The sequence below is a fragment of the Halyomorpha halys genome, unplaced genomic scaffold, assembly GCF_000696795.3.
Source record: "Halyomorpha halys isolate HHAL.00 unplaced genomic scaffold, Hhal_1.1 Scaffold299.1, whole genome shotgun sequence".
NCBI classification, from domain to species: domain Eukaryota; kingdom Metazoa; phylum Arthropoda; class Insecta; order Hemiptera; family Pentatomidae; genus Halyomorpha; species Halyomorpha halys.
The window spans coordinates 96,351-109,248 of NW_027107963.1; the positions used below are offsets into that span (position 1 = coordinate 96,351).

General features: G+C 30.1%; 1 protein-coding gene across 1 annotated transcript in view; it reads right to left on the reverse strand.

Moving 5' to 3' along the window:
• LOC106680937 (putative uncharacterized protein DDB_G0290521) overlaps nucleotides 1-10,569 on the reverse strand; it is a 52,640-nt gene extending 42,071 nt beyond the window's left edge. The window contains exon 1 of the mRNA XM_014420979.3: nucleotides 10,475-10,569. Coding sequence (XP_014276465.1) covers nucleotides 10,475-10,498 — 24 coding nt within the window. The 5' untranslated portion in view covers nucleotides 10,499-10,569. The remainder of the gene's footprint in view (nucleotides 1-10,474) is intronic.
• Between the last annotated feature and the right edge of the window lie 2,329 nt (nucleotides 10,570-12,898).

The following is a 12,898-nucleotide window of genomic DNA, read 5'->3' on the forward strand; positions in this document are numbered from 1 at the left end:
TAAGTGAAAGTAAAAAAAAAGTTAGTTGGGTATCTTGATAAAGTTCAGATAAAGTATGTATGTATGTATACTACTTAATTTAAAATAAATATAGAATTAATTAACACTTTTATTTTAATACTCTAAAAATATACGTTGTATATTTTTATGCTATTGATTGTTTTGGAGCCAGGTTTGAATTTAAATGCTATACGATATTCTTATCCTTGCTTATTGGTTATTATCCCAAAAAATATATTTTTAAAAATATCATAATCTATTTTTAAAAAATTTCTAAATTAAGTAAAAAAATGAATTTCACCTTTCCTGATAATTATTGAATAATTTTCTATCCGCTAGGAATTCGGCTGAAGGCCTTCTGGTCTCCGGTCGATACTTTTCCTTTCTCCTCACTAAAACCAGATCGTAAGCTAGTAATCCTTGGGTCTCGCTTGTGTTTTTAACACATTTGACCGTTTCAAACATTAAAAAATAGGCTATGAAGGTTATATTTTAATAACATACATTCTAAGAAAATGTATTGAAGTAAAGTCATTAATATATCTCTGAATGTATTCCATATTTTATATGATAAAATGTTAGTGTATTTTCTACTATTTATATATATAAAACCGAAAATTTAGATAAACTATTTTAAAGATTTTCCGATTGTATTTCGGGTGATACCGATTTCTCAAGTACACAGTAAAATATTGTTTTCTATTATAGTTTAGCGTGAAAAATAATTACTAACAGGATCATCAAAATGATAACAATAAATTCTAAATAGTAAAGAATATGAACTTTTTCAATATTAGTTTTTATTAATGTTTAAGACCGTTGTGTTTCAATAAATCATTATATATTTAATTGGGTACAAATCTGGCGGTCGATCCTTGATTCAGACCAAATCACCTCCTTGCACAACCATTAGTCTAGTAACAGAACTACATTATTAATTTAATTTTACAGGAAAAATTACTAATAAGTATACTAGCAAACAATATGTTTTACATTTCGTTGGTGTTCTGTAAATAGGGCGAATTTTTAATGGTTATGATATTTTGACTGAATTAATCATTGATACTAATTATTTTAATTAAGTGTAACACAGTTAGGAATGTTCCGGATTCTCAAAAATATATACATTTTGTCGATTTTTGACCCAAAAAAAATTTCCAGACGAGGCAAAGTATAAAATGAATTATTTGGAAAAATCTTTTTTTTCTTTTTGTCATGATACCGTCGGTATATTTCTAGGAAAATACCAGTAGTTAAAAATAGTTATTACTAAGCAAAAATAGCCGATTACCAATAAATCTATTTTTTTTAATAATATTTATTTGAAGTTACCAGGATTTCATTATAATTTTGTAGGCATGTGATTGGTATGTGTGTCACGGTTTCTCGTTCAATCGGCATCTGTTGATATTTTTGAGAGATTGCATCATCAAGGTTGCTACAAAAATTAAATGGGGGTAGAGGAAGCAAAATTTAAAATATCCCGACAAATTTGACCTGATATCCCAATTTATAGGAGATTCTGGGCCTATTGGTTTCCCCCAACAGAGAAAAGGACCCCCCTCCGAAACTTTTTGGAAAAATGATCTCTCTAAATAGCCTTTATAACCTATTTCGAGTATGATAGCGTGCTTTCCCATAATTTTCACATATTTTAGTAAGCTCTTAATCTAAAATTTAACAATATTATTTTTAGAACGCACTACTCTACCCTTCTAATGAGAAGAGAGTAATGCTCTGTTTCATGATATCTTCATCTAAGATAAAACACCATTAATGTATTTTATTTCAGAACGGTTTGAAAGTATTGTGTTTTTATTTAATAAACTCTTATTAATACTACAGTACAACTTTTATTTCTCTGAAAATTTTAAGGATGAATGTTTAAGGATGGTTACAGATGGAAACGTGTAGAAACTATGAAGCACAGTGAAAATAGAAAATATAACTACCAAATGAAGGTAATGAGTCTTTAGAGTGGAATATATATTTAAATTAATTTTACAGAAAAAATAATTATTAAATAAATTATTAATTTATTAAATAATCGAAACTGTGTGAAAATGAACTTTTGAACTGACTTAATGCCCGGAACTATTTATAGATTTGTACAGCAAACGTGTAAATAATGACCAGAAGTGAAATAATTCAAGTATCACCATCTTATATTTATTTAATGTAAAATTTAATAGTTATTAAAAAATATCCATTTTATCTTAATTATTTTTTTTATTATTTATTTTTGTTAAGACAAAGTAGATATTTTTTTATAACAACTAAACGAATCTGTCTCAAACAAAAATTTGCATTATTTGTAAACATTTAATTTATGAACCGTACGTCAGTGTTATGTATAACACCATACAATCAAACAATGGTATGTGTGGTATGAGGAAGAACATTAAACAGAAGTACCGCTTCAATAACGTTACCTTAGTCCTAGTTCAAGCTCTCAGATAAGGAAAGATTGAATATGTCCTCTAAAGGATTGCTACGCTCAGGCAATTTGTAATGGAAACATTTCCAGAAAGTAAGAAAAAGATAATATTTTTAAATATTAAAATAAAAATTTAAATATATTAAAATCTAAAGTAAAACTGCTGAATAAGCACTAAAACAGCTTAATTGTTATAAAGAATAAGCTTAACTAAATGACAATGAAATCATAGATGCAGGGAATAATTAATATATTGAATAACAAATATAGTAGGATAAATTTGTATTGGAATAATTTCCGTCTGTTATATCTTATTCATTGCAAAGAAAAAAGGGTTTGTAACTAATGAAGTTGCAAAAAAGATAAGTTAACTGAAATGGACTCATATCACAAAAATCTCTATTTCAATCATTCTATTAATTTGCGGACAAAGAGAGAGTATAAATAATTTAAAATTTAATTAGAATAAATAACCACATCTTGTAATAGATTGCTAAGAAAAAATGTAACACTAAATTGTCAAGCAAAAGTGTCATAAATTAATTGTGGTAGAAAATAGAATAAAACAAGAAATATGTTACCGCTTAAAATCGATGAAAGACTGCATAGAAGTTTTATAATTTGCCTTTAACCAAGAAACGGTGAAAATGGACAAAAAGGACCATCTGTTAACTGATGGGAAGGAATAATGGCGAAGGTTCCGAAAAAAAGAAATATATTGAACTGCAATAATTGGAGAGGAATAACATTGCTATCTTGTCTTTACAATTGCTACAATGTCCTTATTTAGAATCACAAAATATACAAATGAAAGCTTAAGGAGCGAGCAGGATGGCTTCAGAAGCGGTAAAAGTTGGATTGATCTTAGACATTGCAAAATATCTTATATATGATCTTCGTAGAATCAGAGAAAGCTGTTGATTCAGGCAAACTAACTAATATTGCGTTTGAAAGGAAAATATGGAATCCAGGTAAAAATATTGAACCTTATAAAAATATTATATCGAAATTTCCAGTGCCGAGTTCTTCCTTAAGGCAAATTAAAACCACAACCAGAGTACTCCAAGGATTTATTTTGCTTCCCAGCCGATTTTTTATAGTAATGGATTACGCGGAACGTATAACCAAAGGGATAGAAAGAGGGGAATATATTGGAGGATTAAAGACCGACTAGAAGACTTGGAGTTTGCTCACGATATCTACCTCCTGGAACAAAGTTTCCGAAACATTGGACACAGAGTGAAAAGATTGAAAAACAAATTAGCAAAGGTAAAAATTAATTACCCAGGTTATCCTTGATTAAAAGTTAATAAACAGGAATGAGGATAATCTACGGAGTCGAATATAAGTTGCATGTGGAAAATGTAATCGAATCGAAAAAATTGATTCATACCATCTCCTAGGGTGCATGGTCAGTGAAGATGTTACAACGGATGTTGATATAAGGACCAGAAAGCGCAAAGCCAATGGAACATTTGCCCAGTTCCTCCTCCCAGGATGCAAAACTGCATCTGTTTGAAAATAAAGTCTTCTTCGCACTCCTGTAGGCATCCGAAACCTGGTGGGTCACCCAGAGATGCTTGAGATGAATAATTGGTATCCATTGTTTGAAATTATTTTCAACAAAGAGCTTCGTTGGAGCACTAACCTCAAGCCAAAAGATGAACCGATCAAGAAAAGGAAATCGAAGTAGATTGGTCACACCCTAAGGAAGTTTGACAATGCCATAAAGAAACATACACTTGATTGAAATCCACAGGGTGCTGGGAAGCAAGGACGGTACAAGAACATCTCGAAGAGATCGGTGATGAAGAAGGCGAATCCACCAAAAAAGGTATCAGATAGAGTTCAATGACAAAAATGTGACGGCACTTTAATCCAATGGCAGCCATAGGATTACTAATATCTTAAAATAAACATATTTATATATTTTATTAATATATTTATGCATTATATTATTTAATTAAGGGTACAAATTTGAATGCAGTTTTGGTTTCCTTAAACTTTGAAATTTTATTAAGTTGATGAGAGCCATGTGCTCATTAAAAAGTATGAAACATAAATATGTAATTCAAATTCATGGCGGCACAGATATTAGTAGCTATAAAACTCTGCAACTAAAACATAAAGATTTTAATGTGAAAAAATAGGTAATTATAAAATGAATTAATAACAGCCAATATTCCTATTAAATCTCGAGAATGAGATCTGCCTTTATCCAAATAAAATTATTTCATTAATTGCTGTTAAATAATCATTGTTTGTATTGCTTTATTCAAGTATTAAGTTCTAAATTCCAAAAGAGCAGAGCAGAAACCATCCAAATGATAATACATAATTATAATAAATCATTCTCGCTGAGGTAAGTGATTTTAGACGTATAGTGTTATTATGTGTTAATTATTTATGTAAGCATATCCGAAAGTGTTTGGTGCCGATACGAGAGGGCTTTTAGCAGTAACGATCTCTTCGTGAACATGTTGCCTTCATCAGATATTCAACATATTATTAGAGTATCACGTGCTTTGATTCGAGAAAAAAAAAAAATCCCGCTCAACTCCTCCCCCAACAGCTCGTAACATAATCCGCTCTTTTTATTGTATCCATGATGGGCGAGTCCATTTTTTCTTCCTTTCCCGGACCACGGACCGGTCCAAGTCGCCACTCGGCCCCGTCCAAAAGAAAAAGTATCAACTTTTCTTTTCTCATTTTTCCTTCATCTCTCTTCAGGATCGTGGATGAGGGCAAAGAACGCGTTAGTACGACCTTGTGGTTCCAGTTCATCGTTCCGGTGTTTTTATTGGTCTTTTCTGGAATGCGAAATTTAAATTCATGTATAATTAATATGCAATGGTATATACATAATCTTTCCAATTATATGAAATGAGTTAAATCAATTAAACGAACAAAAAAAAATTCAACGGAGGAGCTATAAGTTTCGTTTTATAAAATATTTTTCAGTTCATTAAACCTTGGAATTTTCAGTTAAAAAAAAACCTAAATTAGGGGGAAACACGAGACGATCAATCTTGGAGCCAACACATCGATACTTTTCTTTAATAGTGCCACATCTGACAAAAAAAAAATCTTTTTACTTTGTACTAATGGCGATCGTTTTAGCTGTTTTTTTCCAAAAGTTAATGAACTGTTCGTTAATAGAAAACAGCAGTTCATTTAAAAACTGTTCAAAAAACAAATTTTATAAAATGAACTAACTAAATGAGTCAGAGTAAACCATTATATTAGTTTTCGTATCCGTTATTATTTAATAGTTCGTAAAAATAACCGATAAAAACAAGGAATTGTTTTATGAATTAAGTCGGAAATTCTTGGATTTCGAAATATGTTATTTTTTAATTTATTTCTATTACTTTTTTTTAAAATCATTATGTTATTTTTAAAAAAAATGTTATGGTAACATCATTACAGGAAATATGTTCCAAGAGGCCCTTTCAACATCTATTTTTGTAAAATAGTTCCAAATGTCACGTGAGCTGCTCTCGGGCATTTTAGCAACGGACGTGAAATCTAAAAGTTTTAAAGAATAATACGAAAAATGATTTAAAAATAGTTGACATGCAGTTTAACTCTTAGCGCTTTCACAATTAACAAAAAGAATAACTAAAGACAACCAAACAGGTAACGTAATACCGATTGTTGCAGGTAAACAAAACAGAGCATTTTTTTTATGTCACTCCACAGCGAAGGTGATGTTTGCCAAGTAATCGACGGGTGACCAACCTATTCTAACCATGGTCGAGGGGGGTCAAGTTTTTCATTTTGTGGGACCGCTACTTAATGAAAAAAGTCAAAGCCCTCAGGCCGGATTTGAACCTGGCGGCACATATCTCAGAATGATAGACCTAGGCATAACCATCTAAGCTACGGACGGCCAGAGCATTACTTTTATTCTGCTTGTACAGACATTTTAAAGAAAAACCGAACTTACAATGACACTAATGGCGAACTAGAAAACGAAATAAAAATAGCAGTTGATATTCGTTTCGAATTACAGTTCATTCGTTTCGAAAGAACTATATCGACCATTTATCGTCTTAATTCCCACCCCTGCTTTGTAGTACTACGTATTCTATCGATTTTACTGTAGACTATGGTTACATTTTGAACATCCTACTAGCTTTGGGACAGTGTTTAGAGGGACCACAGTAGAGAAAGACACCCCTTTCTACGGTAATATCTTTGGAGCACGTCAAATATATCAAAAAGGATAATAAGTATATTGCGTTTCCCGAAAATGTGTCAATGATTCCTAAAAAGAACGCAAGTGGTCTCAAAACCTCATTATTATTAATTACCTTCCCGAATATTATTTAATTATGGTGTTCGAGAATCGGGAAAGAACTGCAGGCCTGTACTTGATGCCACGGGGTGCAAGGTCATGTCCATAGCAACGGGATTACGTCCCTCCAAGGAGAGCTCTCAAGGATGCCAAGCCCTCAGCCTCCTCGGCTCTGGAATCTGGGGAATGCTTAAGGTAAAATAATATTGAGTTGATCAAGTCATCACTTTCTTTAGGGGAACAAGAAAATGGATGGTTCTTTGATGTTTTGTCCATAAGGATCTGAATGGACGAACTGATTCCTAGATGAATTTAAAGAAGTCGTTAGCTTTTGAGATGAGCAAAAATTAGCTATAGTTGAAATTAATAGCTAAAATTGCCATGGATATGACCCTTATTCATGAATGAATTATTGATAAATAAATATCGTAACCATGACAAGCAATTTAGCAATTAGTTTCATAGTTGCCCAACTCTGCTTTTATGTTTTATGTTTAGCCTAAAGGTTCATCAGGCAATGGTAAATTATTGCATGCGCAATCGTGTAGATGGGTTATTTGAATCTTGAATTAGCGACCGACCCATCGGGTGTTGGTTTTTGGGCATAAATTAAGCGGTGCTTCTGCCGCATTCACACGCTTGTTGACAGTTTGAAATGTTTTAGGGCTGTCAACAGGTGAATATTTGTACTCTCCGTGTTTTAATTAATTTTAATTATTAAGTTTTTACTTTATACTGTCAGTCTGTTATCGTCTTATATTACTTCTTCTTACTCCTATATTATACATTACTATTTGCTATCTTCTTAGTTTATTGTTATTTCGTTATTTTTTTGTTGATTTTTTTCTATTATGGTTGTTATTTTGTTCTGTGTTTAGCCTAAAAATTAGGCTGAAATGTCAGAGCCTAATAAAAATAAATTTGGTTTCTCTGTGTTCTTCATTTCACTGACCAAAATCCATACCGTCTTCTTATATAAAAATCTATAGTGAACAATAAACACTATCAAAATTATGAATATTTTAAATTACAAAAAGAAATGTTTGTCTAAGACTAGATATATTGAATATCAATTATTTTAACTTAAAATTATTAATATCTCGCCGATTTGGCCAGAACCAGATACTAATCCTTCTATGATAAACTTTATAACCACCCAAACCAACTTGTTTCTAACCTGGCTTCCCCTTCATTATCTGATAATGATTCTAGGCGTTTGAAAAGAAGGTGGCCTACGGATCTTCTCCTCTAGAAATGTTATTGGAGTTCTATCAATGGGTTGAAATTCTCCACATGCCTGTATCACTTCGTTCCATAGCATTTACTTTGTGTATATATTTTTAGTTTTAAAAGTCAATAAATAAATAAAAATTATTAATATTAACTTTATTTACTATTTACCTCACAACATTAAATTATTTTTTTACTTTTGATGTAAATAAAATATCATTAAAAAAATACACGATTCCTAATATGATAATTAATTTATCTATTACAGGCAAAAATTAATTGACCTAACATATGTAGGAATTAGTGTTGTAACATCTATTTAGATAGTTGTTATTCACGTCACTCAAAATAAGTCATGTTCGGTGTTGCGTGTAGAATGTTAGTTTTAGAGAGAGCCACTCGACAGCTCACTTTTTAAACTTGTTTATCCAAGATGAATTACAGGTTAATAAAAATCAATGGTCTGTTGCAATGGGAATGGAAATCATTATTGTTATAGAACAAACATGACTCCTTCTATCTAAGTTTCGTACTCATCGTAAATGTGTGTAACCATAAATTTCATAGGGAAATTTTTTTTTCTGTCTTTTACTAATGGAAAGATAAAAGATTGTAAGATAAATCATCTTGAAGACATTCGACAATTTATTTTTAATTTTACTTTGTTGCGAAAGTAAAAAAATCAGATAAAGATAAGAAGCATCAGAGATTTTAATGAAATAGATGGTTACAAACTTTTACATTTATTTGTTTGTTCATTCTGAATTAATTGTCAAGAAATTCTTACTAATATATAATTGTAAGAAATTCCTAGATGAAACTAAATAGTTTGAAGAAGAAATCTTAAATGAACTTGAAAATGAAGGAATAAAACTTTTAATTATGAAAATATTTATTTAAAACTTGCGAAGTATAGCTACTTTTATAATTCTGTTTGACATTAAGAAGTGCAGATCATTGTGTGAAGACTATGAAGGCCAAACTTGGAGTTCCGTATAATGTCCGTTGTACATTTAAAATGTTCATAAAAACTTTTAAATAATCAATAAGTTAATTCAATTGTGATATCGTCGATTTTAACGAAACTTTTATTTTTAATAATTAAAATTTTTTGTCTATGCTTTCATAACATTTATCTACGCCTGGAATTAATTTCTCAGCTCGAATACCAGATATTTTTATCGATAAAAATGAAATTCTCCTTGCAAACATTACTTTTGTACCCTCTGAATAGATCAGTGGGTAGACTCAACATATGACAAAAATGAGTGAATTTCAACACTCAATAAAGTTGCCTAGTATATCCTATGAACTTAAATAAATAAATAAAATAATGGAAAACATCTTGATTTGAAAACACAGAATTCCAATGACAGACAAAGTCCAATTGGAATTCCAGCTACTTGTCTACGAGGGTTACATATTTCAAACATTAACGAGGAAGGAGAAGATTTTTAGTACAACGAAAAAATGAAATATATACATCTCCAACTCCATATCTCGCCAATCCATCCAAATCAAATAGAATTGAAAGTTATGTTCTCGTTTTCAACTAAAATTAGTAAATCTATAAAATATTTAATTATTTGTTTTCTTACTCATTAGTCTGAATTATTATTTTAACCTTTACCACATTTTAAATGGATGCTCTTAGAATTCATTTAAAAACTGGTTAATATAAATTTTATCATTATTTGCTCTTTATTGTCAATTATCTTTTTTTTTTCATCAATTTATTATTATTAGAAGTTAAGTTTTGATTTATAATTATTTTTATTGCTTCATACCCAAAGCCACTGAAACTCAATTTTTATTTTCTATATTGTTACATTGAATGGACTCGTCCTAGTTCATTATTATGAACTTTATTTTTTATCTTTAACATTTATTATCGTTATATTTTTTAAATACTTCCATGTGGTGTTATATGAGGTTTTCATATTAACAAATATTTCTAATATTTTTTAAAATGAGCACTTATCTGATCCTTACCATTCTTGGGTTTGCTCCATTCTTTGAGTTAAGACATTCTATGATTTTCGAAATAAACATTTGAAGTCATTAGATACTCAAGAGGACAACAAAACTGATGTGTCGACTCACGATGACGCTTACAACTTTGGACGTGAAAGAACGGGTATATTCTGGGCAAACGCACGGTTTTGTAATGCCTACTTTTTAATTAGAGTATTTAATGGATCCTTAAACTTAAGATAATAAATATATATTTGCGTTAAAAATGTTTAAGCTCAACAATCCTTAAACTTGACAAACAAAGAAGAGTGGGGCCTAAAACATTTAAGTTTACGAATAAGTATGTCTTCAGAAGGGTATTGTTCAATTTCATATTTATAATATCAATAGATACTAGAAAAAAAAAATCAATGACTGCAGTGTAAATTCAGTAGTCCGGTGTTCTTGTAAAAGAGTATATCCAAGATACATTGCTGAAATAATGGAGCCTACAGATATACTCTGGATGAGATATATATTTCTGAGGTACTCACAAGTATAAGTGCTGAAAGGTACATCGGAGGATGGCTGGGCACAGACTAGCAGAAGCGAACACGGTACCCTGGATATAGAGAGGGGTGCTGTCCCCTCCAGGCTGCCCCACCACGAAGCAGGGGAATGTCAACTATTGCTAAATATCATAATCCTCTTCTTATATCTTTGTAAAATTGTTCTTTCAGGATGATATTAAAAAAATGTTATCTGGGCTCCAAGATATGTCTTAATTCGTCTTCCGAGTGGATGAGTTTAATATAACATCTTGAATCCCGTTTAGTTTTTGTAAATATCTGATGGAAATAAAGTTGTTATAATATAAAGTTTAAATAGATTGCAGGTAGATACTCCGGGTGGCGGTCAATCAAGGTACAAAATTGTAAAAGAGTATTTATTGTTAACCAAAGTTTCGCCTCACTTTGCAGGCTACATGAAAACAAGACATAAACATGTTAACATGCGACAAGAAAATTACAATCTATATACAAAGAGAGTAATTATACAAAAAAAAAAAGTTTTTAAAAGAAAGAGAAAAATCACGTTAAGGAAATATAAATATAGAACTAGAGTAATAACTATACTAACCCGGATCATCTTCCTATAATCTACTTCATACGGTCAACTACCTTCTTACAATTAAATTTAAATAATAATAATTTTTTTTTAAAGTTCAAGAAATGGTTATGATAAAAGAAATCTCCATCGTAAATGTATATATAAATAAGTATGGATGTACATGAAAGAGCGAAAATTTCCGATGAGACACAAATTTCTAGTAATTATAATAAGAATAGTATAATGAGTCATTTGTAAGATTTTTAATAATTTAGCAATGGGTTTATTTAACTTATTTAACAATTTGGGACAAATATAAATACTACCCAATATTAATATGGTATTTCCTTTATATATAAGCTCTACACTTTCTTGAGACTGGTTATTATTCTGCAAATAAAATAAATTTTATCCAAATTTAGTCTAAAAATAATTTATATTTCTTTCTAAGACCGACGATATGGTCATCCTCAAGGACAACCTTAAACTCTATTTTGGAACCACGTCAATTTTTAAAAACTTTATGCAGGATATTCTCCCCAGGTCATTAATTGTGGACTGAAATTATTCGAAACGTCAGACTTATAAAGAAATATTGTTTTGAGACTAAATTTGGATAAAATTTATTTTATTTAAACAATGCTATTTCCCTTTTTAATCATAGTCCCAAGCTCTTATAGATCTTTCTGGCTTCATTAATGAATGATACGAGTATATCAATCTGGATTCAGTAATGATAGTTCAATCTGACTTCAATAATGACGAATCTGTTGTAACAAAGAAGAAAATAAATTGAATATGGAGATTTCAGGAAATGTAAACTGAATAATAACAAATTGCGAACTAAACATTGTGTCATAAAGCACAACCTTCATAAAGCACATTGTTGGATAAAGCACAACCTTCTCGTGTATCGATTTAAATACCTGATTTCGTTAAATTAAAATTAATCACAGCAACTTTCAATTTTGTCTTTATTTAAAGGGTTGACTAGAGAACCACCAAATGTGTGGGGGACGATGAAAAAAAAAAGTTGGGCACTATCCTAATTGAGATACAACTATGACAAACTACTAATTCCTTAATTTTTAGACCGATGGAACGAAAATCAATTTGGGATCTAAACAGCATTGTTAAGATTGCCTTGTAAGGAAAAACACAATTTTGTCAACTCTGTTCATATTTTATTTATTTATTTTTCATACAGATAGTTTGATTATGTTCATCTTGTTTATTCTTTTGTTTGTATATATTTTAACAGTTTTTTTTTTTAATTTTTAATTTTTTTTTTTTTTTATTTATTTTAGTATGTATGAGATCATTCATCACTATTACCTATTGCCCACAACTGTGTGGCAGATTGTAATATCTATCAATAAATAAATCAATTTAAAATGTGCATTTTGATTTTACGTTTTAGGGCTTTACTATAAAAGGATTTTTTTTTACATACTCCAGGTACTGCATACAACTTCTATAATTTGTTTTAATATTTTTTCTGTGGATAAATAACGATTGAATAACATAAAACAGCTAAATTAACAATAAAATCAATCAAGCTATAAAATACCTTATGGCATATAGAAATTACTGATTATATGAATTAAAATAATATAAAACATAATATAAAATTAAATACCTAAAAACACTATTATTTACGCTGATAGAAACAGTATAACTTAAATTATAAGAATTGAACATTTGAAATAAAACAATAAGGAAATTAAATGCGAACATTAAAGCACCCCAACCTTTTACAATTATTTTCGCTGTCTAATTATCATCTAAGAAAAATCAGTCTAACAATTGCATAACGAAAACAACTACCAGAAAAAATGTTCAAAGGTAGAGTTCTCAATATGGGGTCG